General features: G+C 40.9%; 1 protein-coding gene across 7 annotated transcripts in view; it reads right to left on the reverse strand.

Annotated features, from left to right (window-relative positions):
* The window catches only part of atp8a1 (ATPase phospholipid transporting 8A1), a 369,658-nt gene that overhangs the window by 6,267 nt on the left and 349,744 nt on the right, over window positions 1-13,647 (reverse strand). For all 7 annotated transcript variants that reach the window (XM_078216784.1, XM_078216762.1, XM_078216795.1 and 4 more), the window contains 2 exons: window positions 12,138-12,226; window positions 9,720-9,812 (listed from right to left, as the gene is read on the reverse strand). In XM_078216784.1, the coding sequence (XP_078072910.1) occupies window positions 9,720-9,812; window positions 12,138-12,226 (182 nt within the window). The remainder of the gene's footprint in view (window positions 1-9,719; window positions 9,813-12,137; window positions 12,227-13,647) is intronic.

Raw genomic sequence — 13,647 nt, forward strand, 5'->3', positions numbered from 1 at the left:
GGGGGGGGGGGAAGAGAACATGTAACCTATTTGGATTTCCAAAAAAAATTCAATCTGGTGTCATATAAAAAGCACTACACAAGATAAGAGCTCATGGTGTTGTAGTTCATATATTAGCATAGACAGGGGATTGGCTAACAGGAAACAGAATGGGATAAGTGGATTATTTACAGGTTGGCAAACTAACTAGTGAGGTGCCACAGGGTTCAATGGTGGGATCTCAACTATTTACAACCTACTTAATGACTTGGATAAAAGATTTAAATGTAGTCAAATTTACTGACAATACAAATAAGGGTACGGAAACTGGTTTTGAGGAGGACACAAAATAACTTGCAAAGGGATATAGATAGGTTAACCTAGTGGGCAAACGTTTGGCAGATGGAGTATAATGGGGGGAAATGTGTGGTTGTCCACTTTGGCAGGAAGAATATAGGAGCAGAATATTATATAAATAGAGAGAGACTGCAGAATATGACAGTCCACAGAGATCTGGGTGTCCTTATATGTGAATCACAAGAAGTTAACATACAGGTACAGCAAGCAATTAAGAAGGCAAATGGAATGTTGGCCTTGGGTTGAAGTATAGAAGTAAGGAAGTATTGTAAAGCTGTACAGGACATTGGTGAGGCCACAGCTGCAGTACTGTATCTCCTTTTTATTACCACATACTACCCTTGCTCAGCTGATGAATCAACACTCCTCCACAGGAAGCAATGAGCGTAGCAAGGGTAAAAGATGTACTCTGGTTGGGGGGGTTTCAATGTTTTTTATCAAGAGCAGCTCAATATCATCACCACTGACAAAATAAGTCAGCTCCTCAAGGACATATCTGTCATACCGGGCATGTGGTAGACAGTGAGAGAACCATGTCACAAACGCATCCGTGTCTGACAGTATTGATGGGAGTGACCACCACATTTTGTGGAGAATAAGTCCTGGTGTTTATTTTACGGCACAGCATTGAGAGAGAGGCTGGAGTGAGCTTTACTATCTCTAGCTTATAACCTTTAAATTTCAAATAGCTCCGAAGGACTGTTGAAAAAGAGAAGACAGCATTTTTAAGAACATTTTAAACTGAAGGCTGCATTTGCTGACAGAGTAACAACATTACTTTTCCAGTCAATTCATTGGCTATATAGGGATGAGGCACTATATGGATGGAATGTTTATTTGTAAGCATTTACTTTAGGGGCTTTGCTTAAGGACAGTGGTGGAAATATGAGAAAAGGAGGAGATGGGGGAAATCTGAAGGGAGGTTTATGCTGGATTGCCTCTTGCATGCCTAGCAATTGGATTCAGTAGGTAGGCAGTAAACTTGATACATAGGAATCAGGCTAAGTGGACTATGCAGAAAAAATTGTAAGAAAATAATATAGGAAAATTTAGTTACTTGAAAATTTGCGATTTTGTCAGTGAATGAAAAAAGCCGTGTCTGACATTTAAGATTATTTGTTACAGTGACACTGATGCCTGTTTCAACATTAAGGAATGTAAGATGGCGAGCCAGGGAGGTCCAGGATCCCTGGAGGTGCCCCCATTCTAAAGATTAAAACATTTATTTTGATAGACAATTGTTATTTTAGTTTCTCAGTGGCCTAAACCTATCACACTAATAAAATCAAATTACATCAGTGATTTAGAATTTGGTGAAATTTTTTTTGAACAACACATATTTGAAACAATGCAGGACGCTCTACACCATGTTTGGCGAGCATAATAAATTTAATTTGGAGCTTTTGATCCAATGTATTGTATTTGCTGGTCAAGGTATCATCACCCCTACATTGGGCAGATCAAGTACCAAATCCCTGTTCTGTTTGCAAACGAGACCCTCATCCTCTCTATAGCTCAAATTTATTCTCCCCCCCAGTCATACTACAATCTCTCTACCTTTGGCCTTCTATATTTCGAATCAGGTTGAGAGTACAGAGCACCTCATTTTCTCCTGCACCCTCTTCAACTCTCTGGTTGCATAATGACTTTAGTAACTTCAAACTTCAGTAACAACCCCTACTTTCTTTACGCCAGAGATACCCAAGGCCATAAGTTAGTACAAGCAATTGTATAAAAGGAAATGCTGAAATCGAACGATATTTTGTTTTCTTTGAGTCAAAAATGTAAATTTCAGCTCTTTTAACCATCACAAAATCTGCAACGTCTACCACCTAGAACAGCAGCAGGCGCATGGGACCACCATCAACTGCAAACTCCTGTCCAAGTCAGACGTTATCCTGATTTGGAAATGTATCACTGTACATTCATTGTCACTGGACCTAAATCCTGCAACACCCTTCCTAACAGCAGCAACACTACAAAGACTGCAGCAGTTTAAGGAGATAGCACATCACCACCTTCTTCAGTGAAACTAGCAATGGACAATAAATGTTGGCCTTGCTAGCAATGCCCACATCCTATGTACAAGATGTCACATACATCAGGAACAGCATGTTTAAGATGTTGTGAGTGAGCACGGGGTTTTCAATTTTTAACATGACATATCTCATAAAAAAGCATGAAAGAAAATGAAAATACAGTGAGGATAAATTTAAAACTTTAAAAATTGTAATTAGAGAACTTGGGTGTAGCTTCCTATTCTACTGCCCCAGGAAATCTGGTCACAACATTGAGACCCCAGTCCCGCTGAACAAATCCAATTGGGGGACATTCGTATTTGATATTGGGGGAGGGAAATCATAGTCATTTTATGAGTGGAAATACTATGAGTGGAAATACTTTCAGATGGAGTTTGATGGACAGATTGAAAAGACTTCAGTGTGCAACTCACTTCTGCCCAAAATTCCATGATCTTTTCAGACATCTAAACTGGTTTGTGCTCAGATTATGGATATAACTGGGTGGAAAACTAGAGGAAATAATTTAATTGTATTAAATATTTATATTTCAGTTCAGGTTCTTTTTCTTTACAGTGGCTCACTGGTCTATTGGGTGATTCAGCATTTCAAACTTTTGTTTCAGATTTCCAGCTGTGCATTTATTCTTTTAAAGAAAAAAATCACACTACAAATTAAGGATTGGCTGATGTTTTCCAATTATTTGGTTGGTGTTTTCCACTTGCATAACTTAAAAGAAACCTGGATATTAAGATATCACAAAGCTGCATGATTCCTCAAAAATTGCTAGAAAAAGTTAGGTTGTGCGCAAAATCAGTTTCCTGAATGTTTCACATTCTAAACAGGCAGCATGGTGGCACAGTGGTTAGCACAGTGCTGCCTCACAGCGCCAGGGACCCGGGTTCGATTTCCAGCTTGGGTCACTGTCTGTGTGGAGTTTGCACATTCTCCCCGTGTCGGCATGGGTTTCCTCCGGGTGTCCCGGTTTCCTCCCACAGTCCAAAAATGTGCGGATTAGGTTGACTGGCCATGCTAAATTGCTTCTTAGTGTCGGGGGATTAGTAGTAGGGTATACAAGTTGTATTTTCTATGTAGAGTATTTCTAAAATTAAAAAAAAGCACAATCCTTTTCATTTTCTCTAGTGTTTAGTACACAGGTTCCATACAATAGGATAATAGTCTGCTTAAATATTGAAAAGCATCTGCTCTGCTTGCAACCAGACTACAGGTTGAGTATCCTTTATCCAAAACCCTCGGGGCCGATTGCATTTTGGATTTCAGATACCGCATATAAACTTACATCACAATAGCCTAAGTCTAGGCTAAAATAAATGGCTAGAATAGTTACTTGTATTACTGAATAATAAATACAGGGTACCTGTAATAATTTGCTTTTTGACAAGTTCATCACAAAAATCACAAGGTGAACAATGCAGAAAAACAGAATCCCCGCATTAAAGGTTGTTAAAGTTAAACAAGTGTGATTTTTGGATGTGTTCAGTTTTCAGGTTTATGGGTAAGGGATACTCAACCTGTACTGTCGATCATCATTTCTATTATTTTGTTAAATAATAGTCTGACTCACTTCAGATTGCCTTAGGTGGTGGGCACAAAGATGGTTTTATTTGTCTCTTCCACAACGGGAAACTTCGTTCAACTTTACTATCTTAAATGTTCTTGATCTTAAGGAGCGCCTATTCAGAATTGTACATCAATAGATACTGGGTTTCAGCTGACACCACTGAACCATAGCTTAGGATGTCAGCTCAATACTTCAAAACAAACTCTCCATTTGCTTCAAATAATGCCCCTTCTCTAATTTTCCTTTTGTTTCTGACATTCTATTGCTGCCTCAGAAGTGTACTCACACTACTCCATATTCAGTGCTGGTTAGGTGCTTTGGCCATGCTAAATTCTCCCTCCATGTACTCAAACAGTTTGGCGACTAGGGGATTTTCACAGTAACTTCATTGCAGTGTTAATGTAAGCCTACTTGTGACACTAATAAATAAACTTAAACTTTAAAACTTCAGGACTGTCAAATCAAGTTTTTCCCCTACCCAATGTCCCACAGCATACAGATCTGTGCCACAGACCAGATTCTGTGTCCCTCCTCAACCTCTCTGTTGCTTTTTTATCTTATACCCACAAAACTCCGGTGCACTCCATAGTTCCATTATTGACATTGTCAGTTTCATTATTTGTATTTTATCCCCTTTGCCAACATCATCTATTTGTATGGGTTTGTATGTCAAAAATAGTTAGCTTCATCTCTTTGCCTTGTCCATCAATACCAAGTCTGATGTTACCCCCTCTTTTGATTATCTGCTGGGATGTGGCATTGTCACTGGATTAGTATTCCAGAGACCCAAGGTACTGAGCAATCAGGTTAAAATCCCACCATGACAGATATTGAATTTGAATTCAGTAAAAATCTGGAATTAAAAGTCTAATGATGACCATGGAACCATTATTGACTGTTGTAAAATCCCACCTGGTTCACTAATGTCCTTTAGGGAAGGAAATCTGCTGTCCTTACTTGGTCCAGATCAATGTGGTTAACTCTTAACTGGCAATTAGGGATGGCCAACAAATGCTGGTCTTTCATCCCATGAAAGAATACAAAAAACTGACCATAAACTTAACCTGGATCTGGAGACCAAAGACATAATTTCAACCTGTTGGAATACCCATCTTTCTCACCCTTCGCAAACTAAATTGGTTCACTGTACAGCGTGGACTTGTCTTTTTTAGAGTTGGGGAGATAAAAGAATGCGAAAAAGAGCGAGAATGGGAACGGAGTCGGGAGGATAAAAGAGCACGATACAGAGCGAGACTGAAAGCGGAGCCGGGGGGATGAAAGAGCTAGCTGATGGTGGTACTGCTGCTGCTGTGTTGGTGGCGCTGAGTCTCAGTGGATAACCAGATTTGGAGAAAATCGAGTGTAATGTCATAGGGAATTACACAAGTGATTGGTTGCTGAGTATTTAATATGTTTTGCTTATTTATCTTTAAATACAATCATTGGTAACTGTAACATTTTCTTCATAATAAGGTTTTTGTAATAGCAGGAGTAAATCTTATTGGGACCAGTAGTGTTTATCAATTAAAATAAACAAATATAAATATATGAAAAAAACCTAAAACACATATCTGTGTGATTAAGAAAGATGCAACTTTTAGTTGTATATGGTACTAGCCTTAATAAGCACAGTAAATTGTTTGATACGTAGGAATTATTCTACATTAATTCAGAAAATAACAAAACTAAATAACATATGTTGCAACTGTGAAATGTGAGAGCTTCTGGATGCCAAGCCGATCCAGGACAAACACAGCTACAGAAAGTGTAAGCAGCTAGAAGAATTCTGGATCAGGATTATTGATCTGGAAGCCGAACTGGAGACAAGACACAACACAAGGGAAGAGGAGAAATACCCGCACATTTTGTTCCAGAAGATTGGAACAAAAGACACCTCTTAGAATAGGGTCATCTGTTTTGTCCAGCAGTGAGGGACAGGATGCTGTGGCAGTGAGTGAGGGAGGTAAATGACTGAGCAGACAGTAGTGGAGGTGCCTCAGGTTTTGCAATTGTCAAACAGGTTTGCGATGCTCACAACCTGTGTGAACGAAAGTGAGGTCTGAAGGGTGGATGAGCCGTTCAAGCGGTGGTAGCAAACAGGAGTACAGTGTTAGTAGGGGACAGTACAGGGGATTGACACTGTTCTTTGCAGCAAAGAACAAGAGTCCACAAGGCTGAGCTGTCTGCCCAGTGCCAGGGTTCAGGATATCTGCTCAGGGTTGGAGAGAAACTTAGTGGATGGGGAAAGATCCAGTGGTCATGGTCCATATAGGAACTAATGACATGGGCAAGACAAGGAAAGAGGTCCGCACAGTGTGAGGAACTAGACGTCAAATTAAGAAGCAGAACCTCAAAGGTAATAATCTCTGGATTATTACCTGAGCCGTGTATAAATTGGCATAGCACAACTGAGATTAGAGAAATGAATGTGTGGCTCAAAGACTGGTTTGAGAGATGTGAGTTCTGTTTCATGTGTCACTGGCATCAGTACTGGGTAAAGTGGGGGCTGTACCATTCAGTCTGCACCTGAATCATGGTGTGACCAGTGTTCTAGCAAGTTGCATAACTAGGGAAGTAGAGGACTTTAAACTAAACAAGGCAGGTGAGGGATAAAGCTTGGGTAGATGCAGTAAATCAAGGAGAGCAAATGGTAACATAGGGAATGGGGTCAGAGAATGGCAGGCAGGGACAGAGAAAAAAAAACTAAGAAGGCATCAACAGTTAAGACTAGATGTTACAAAGATAACAAAAGACAAAACTCAACAGTTTGTATCCAAATGCGCAGAACCGTCTTAATAAAGTAAATTAATTGACAATGCACATTGAAGTAAATATGATCTGAAAGCCATTATAGAAACATGGCTGCAGAACGACAAGGATTGAGTCCTGAATGTTCTGCGTTATATGACATTCACGAAGAACAGGAAGCTAGGTAAAGGTGGAGGGGCAGCACTGGTAATCAAGGCTGATATTGGTGTAGTTAGAGATGACCATGGTTCTGGAGATCAGGATGTAGAATCCGTTTGGATGAAAATGAGGAATATGCAGGGAAAGAAGTCACTAGTGGGAACGGTCAACAGGCACCCCTAACAGTAACCACAATGTAGGACAAAGTATACAAGAATAAATATCGGGGGCTTGTGATAAAGGGACGGCAATAATTAGGGCTGATTTTAATCCACATATAAAATGGAAAAATCAAATTGGGAGTAGTAGCCTGGATGAGGAGCTCATAGAATGCTTTTGGGATAGTTTCTTAGAGCAGCACATTCTGGAACCAACCAGGGAACAGGTTATATAAGACTTGGTATTGTTTAATGTGACAGGATTAACTAATCCTGATTGAGTAAAGGCACACCTGTGTGGCAGGGACCATAATATGATTGAATTTTATATCCAGTTTGAAAGGGTCTAAAATGAGCATTTTAAACTTAAATAGGGGCAATTATGTGGGCATGAAAACATACTCGCCTCTACTACTACCTCTGGCATCTCATTCCAGACACTCATCACCCTGTGTGTGAGAACAATTGCCCCTCTGGAACCTTTTGTATCTCTCCCCTCTCACCTTAAACCTATGCCATCTAGTTTTAGACTCCCCTACCTTTGAGAAAAGATGTTGACTACCTTATCTATGCCCCTCATTATTTTATAGACCTCTATAAGATCACCCCAAAGCCTCCTACGTTCCAGGGAAAAAAGTCCCAGTCTATCCAGCCTCTCCTTATAACTCAAACCATCAAGACCAGGTAGCATTCTAGATCTTTCCTGCACTCTTTCTAGTTTAATAATATCCTTTCTGTAATAGGCTGACCAGAACTGTATACAGTATTCCAAATGTAGCCATACTAATGTCTTGTACAACTTCAATAAGACATTTCAACTCCTGTATTCAATGTTCTGACCGATGAAACCAAGCATGCCGAATGCCTTCTTCACCACTCTGTCCACCTGTGACTCCACTTTCAAGGAGCTATGAACATGTACTCCTAGATCTCTTTGTTCTGTAACTGTCCGCAATGCTCTACCATTCACCGACTAAGTCCTGCCTTTCAATCTACCATTTATCACCTCACATTTATCTAAATTAAACTCCATCTGCCATTCGTCAGCCCACTGGCCCAACCTTCTTCACTGTCCACTATGCCACAAATCTCGGTGTCATCTGCAAACTTAATAACCATGCCTCCTAAATTCTCATCAAAATCATTAATATAAATGACAAATAACAGTGGACCCAACACTGCAGTGTGCAGAGTAGATTCACCAGGGATGGTGGGCTGGAGGATTTCAGCTATGAAGTGAGGCTGGTTAGACCAGGGTTGTTTTCCTTAGAGCAGAGAAGGCTAAGGGGGAGCCTGATTGAGGTGTATAAAATTATGAGGGACATAGATAAGGTAGAATTGACCCTTTGTAGAAGGGTCAATAATCAGGGAGACATAGAAGCTAGAAGCAGGGATATGCCATTTGGCCTTCAAACCTTTTCTGGCATTCATTTTGAGCCTGATCCCCCTTCCTCCCCATATCCCTTGATCCCTTTAGCCCCTAGAGCCAGATCTAATTTCTTCTTGAAATCAGACAACGTTTTGGCCTCAACTACATCCTGTGGTAGTGAATTCCACACATTCACTACCCTCTGGGTGAAGAAATTTCTCCTCACTTCAATTCAAAAAGGTTTACCCTTTATCCTCAAACTGTGACCCCTAGTTCTGGACTCTCCCACCACTGGGAACATTCTTTCTGAATCTACCCTGTCTAACCCTGTTAAAATGTTATAAGTTTCTATGAGATCCCCTCTCACTCTTCCAAACTCCAGTGAATGTAATCCTGACTGACTAAGTCCCTCCTCATATGACAGACCTGCCATCCCAGGAATCAGCCTGGTAAAACTTTGCTGTACTCCCTCTATAGCAAGGACACCAAAACTGCACACAATACTCCAGGTATAGCCTCATCAACGCCCTATACAATTGCAGTAAAATATCCCTATTTCTACACTCAAATCCTCGCACTAGGAAGGCCAACATAGCATTTGCTTTCTTTACCACCTGCTGTACCTACGTGCTTACTTTCAGCGGCTCATATATGAGGACACCAAGGTCTCGCTGAGTACCCACCTCTCTCAATTTACACCCATTCAAGTACTTAATGTAAGGGGCAGGAGATTTAGAGGGAATTTGAGAAAAAACATTTTCTCCCAGGGGGTGATGGGAATCTGGAACTTACTGCCTGAAAGGTTGGTAGAGATGGGAACCCTCTCAAAATGTTTAAGAAGCATTTAAATAAGCACTTGAAACACCATAGCATACAAGGCTATGGACCGAGTGCTGGAAATTGGGACTGTGATAGGTGCTTGATGGCTGGCACAGACTGAATAGGCCAAAGGGTCTCTTTGTGTGCTGTAAACCTCAATGACTTTAACTAGAGGGCACTGTTTTAAAATTAGGGGTTGCCCTTTTAGGACAGATGAGAATTTTTTCTCAGAGGGGTGGGCAACTTTGGAACTCTCTGCCTCAGAAGGCGGCAGAGATCAGAAAAATTCTTGTTTGGAAAGAGTATCGAAGGTTATCGGAGGTAAATGGCAGTGTGGAATTTGAAACAGATCAGTCATGATCTTATTGAATGGTGTAGCAGACTCAAAGAGGGGTGAATGGCCTACTTCTGTTCCTATTTTGCATGTTCGTACGTCCTAACTCTAAATTAAAAAAATAAACAAAACATATTGCATACTCCTGATAGGATAAATAAATTTAAACACTTGATCTTTTATTTCTAATATATACCTTTTACCGTAAACAGCTGCACCTGGATCTTGGGACTGGGCTTCCAACTCTTGAACCTCTTCCACCAGAGACTTGCAAAAAGTTCTCCTAATGCTGAAAATTAAAATTAAATGGATTCTTAATTTAACATTACAGAAACATTACAATAATGATTATTTAATATATTATCTCAAAAAACAATTCCCTCTTCGCCAGTGAAAACAAATATGGAAAACCTTTCCCCGAAATAGTATTTCACACATTTTGCAACAAAGCATTTTCAATTATGCATTAAGCCATAGAAGGTTTGCCAAAAAGCTTTTAGAAAACAGAAGTTAAATGAAAACAAAAATCAAAGAACATTTTACATTGGCAAGTAAGAGTTTTACTCTTTGATAAAAGTCAGTTTCAAGCCAAAAACATTTGCACAATGAGCATCAGGCAAGATACAATGACAACATGGATTTAATGACATACATGGATATAATGACATACATGGATATAATGACATACATGGATATAATGACATACATGGATATAATGACATACATGGATATAATGACATACATGGATTTTAGTAAGGCGTTTGATAAGGTCCCCAATGCCGGCTTATGATGAAAGTGAGGAGGTGTGGGATAGAGGGAAAGTTGGCCGATTGGATAGGTAACTGGCTGTCTGATCGAAGTCAGAGGGTGGTGGTGGATGGAAAATTTTCGGATTGGAGGCAGGTTGCTAGCGGAGTGCCGCAGGGATCAGTGCTTGGTCCTCTGCTCTTTGTGATTTTTATTAATGACTTAGAGGAGGGGGCTGAAGGGTGGATCAGTAAATTTGCTGATGACACCAAGATTGGTGGAGTAGTGGATGAGGTGGAGGGCTGTTGTAGGCTGCAAAGAGACATAGATAGGATGCAAAGCTGGGCTGAAAAATGGCAAATGGAGTTTAACCCTGATAAATGTGAGGTGATTCATTTTGGTAGGACTAATTTAAATGTGGATTACAGGGTCAAAGGTAGGGTTCTGAAGACTGTGGAGGAACAGAGAGATCTTGGGGTCCATATCCACAGATCTCTAAAGGTTGCCACTCAAGTGGATAGAGCTGTGAAGAAGGCCTATAGTGTGTTAGCTTTTATTAACAGGGGGTTGGAGTTTAAGAGCCGTGGGGTTATGCTGCAACTGTACAGGACCTTGGTGAGACCACATTTGGAATATTGTGTGCAGTTCTGGTCACCTCACTATAAGAAGGATGTGGAAGCGCTGGAAAGAGTGCAGAGGAGATTTACCAGGATGCTGCCTGGTTTGGAGGGTAGGTCTTATGAGGAAAGGTTGAGGGAGCTTGGGCTGTTCTCTCTGGAGCGGAGGAGGCTGAGGGGAGACTTAATAGAGGTTTATAAAATGATGAAGGGGATAGATAGAGTGAACGTTCAAAGACTATTTCCTCGGGTGGATGGAGTTATTACAAGGGGGCATAACTATAGGGTTCGTGGTGGGAGATATAGGAAGGATATCAGAGGTAGGTTCTTTACGCAGAGAGTGGTTGGAGTGTGGAATGGACTGCCTGCAGTGATAGTGGAGTCAGACACTTTAGGAACATTTAAGCGGTTATTGGATAGGCACATGGAGCACACCAGGATGATAGGGAGTGGGATAGCTTGATCTTGGTTTCAGATAAAGCTCGGCACAACATCATGGGCCGAAGGGCCTGTTCTGTGCTGTACTGTTCTATGTTCTAACAGGAGTCCAGTGTGGGCACAGACTGAACATCTCCTGAAGGTGTTTTCTGGCTCATTGAATTTTGTCTCTGCTTCCAAGGGCAGGGTATTCCAACCGCGCTCGCCCCAAAACGGAAAAATCCTGCCTGAGGTCAACAGACCTTTGCACGGTGCCCCCACCCCGCCCGCTACGATTCCTGTGGGAAAATTCCCCCCCATATTTTTTGCCTCAGTTTTCAGCAAAATGAAAGACTCTCTCACTCCTTGGAACATGTTGCATCTTTTCAGTTAAATCCTTTTTTCATCTAGTATCTCAACTAGCAGTTTCGTTTGACGTAAGCCACCTTGTAAATAGTTCAAAAATGATCTAGGTTCACAATTTCCTGAAGCTAAGTAATGAACTGGTGGGAATTTTCCCATCCCCCCGCCACAGGAATCGTAGCGGGCGGTGGTGGAGATGGGGTGGACTATGCAAAGGTCCGTTGACCTCGGGTGGGACCTTCTGGTTTTGGGGCGAGCGCGGCCGGAAAACCCCACCCACTGTCTCCACATTCTTTCAAACAATTCATCCCTGCTGCAAATTCCTGATGTCACTGTGCCAACGTTTAACAATCACACTAATATTTTGGCTTGCTGCTTCATGCAGGCTAAAAATAATTAAAAACATTCAATTCTTTTTCTTTCAGAATAAAGTTTCACAAGGATTTGTACATTTATTTTGTCATACGTACACTTTGTAGATCACATCCCACAGAAGTGAAGTAATCGGGATGAAGAATAGGCCCATCCAAAAAACACCAGAGCTGAACAACATTACAGCCTGCAAAAGTTAATGGAACACACATTTCGCAGTGTAAGCAGTAGTAAATACATTTACAACATCAACATTATTTTCAAAGTCGTGTACTGATGGTTCAAGGTTAATTGCAGCATATTTGCTTCCAAAGTTTATTTGGTTTATTTATTAGTGTCACAAGTAGGCTTACATTAACACTGCAATTAAGTTACTGTAAAAATCCCCTAGTTGTCTCTGGTTTGGCGAATTCCAAGTGACTCAAATGCATGGCTAATTATCATTTGTACTGTATTAAAATCTCTCCACCAGCCAAATTTTATTTTCCCTTATCAAGACAGTGGCTAATACCGAAGTACAGTTTGTTCAGAGCCTTCCATCCTCCAGAACTTTATCATCTTTCATGTGAAAAACTGGACAGGAAGTGTCAAGATGCTATTTGTTGATGTGAGAGGAAGGTTGTTCAGCAGACAGCCACATTTTCATGCAGGAACAATAGATAGGGATCAGGAGCAGAAATCCTGGTTAATGTTTCCTCGCCCAGGAATACTTAAGCCAAATTTAACGTGCCCACTAAATTATACAATGTTAAAGCATAGAAACAGAATATTCAGTACAGAGATTCCAGTGTTTTCCTTTATGAGCTCCTTAATCTCATCACTAGGTTCTATATCCTTGAATATTCTCTTTTTTTCCCAGCAACTGCTGCCCCGGTTGAGATTAATTACTTCAGTCTCAGCCAAAGGATTCAACTTATGAACTATTCTCCATGGTTCAGCACCACATCACATAGGGATATGGGTGTCACTGGCCTGGTCAGTACGTACTACCTATCTCTAAATGACCCTGAACTGCTGAAGTCCACATGCAGCTAGTCCACATTCATTCCATTGCGGGGTTGCTTCCAAGAAATGTTATTTACTTTAGATACCATTCCCACGTTCAACACACAAAATTTGAGTGCTGTTTCCATATGGATGGATTTTCCCACACTCACATTCTAGACTAGAAAACAACGAAAAACCTTACTGTCTGATGAACAGTGCTTCTCTCACCATTGCAAACTCACTTGTTACTTTTATCAAATCCACTGTAACCCTTGCTCTTCCGAACCCATTCCATCTTGTTCTTCCTAAACGCTAAATATACTAATCTGCATGTTCGTCCTTCTCCTTCCTCGATGTATTGAGATCAATACTCATCATATCATAGACCAGGGAAAACTTACATTTCTTATGACCTCAATCATCATCTTTTAATCTTTTGGTCCAATCTATATGTTTATAAAATCCAATTCCGGGATTCTCCCAGCCTGCTGCACCGCTCGTGCAGCGTAGTGGGTTGGGAGACATCAATGGGAGGCATTTCGCGAGTCTCCCAAGCGTGTTTTTTTTTAGCACAATCAGCTCCACGCCGGAAATCAGCCCCATCCTGCCGGGAGTGGTTCC

Source organism: Mustelus asterias, chromosome 1, assembly GCF_964213995.1.
Source record: "Mustelus asterias chromosome 1, sMusAst1.hap1.1, whole genome shotgun sequence".
Taxonomy (NCBI): Eukaryota; Metazoa; Chordata; class Chondrichthyes; order Carcharhiniformes; family Triakidae; genus Mustelus; species Mustelus asterias.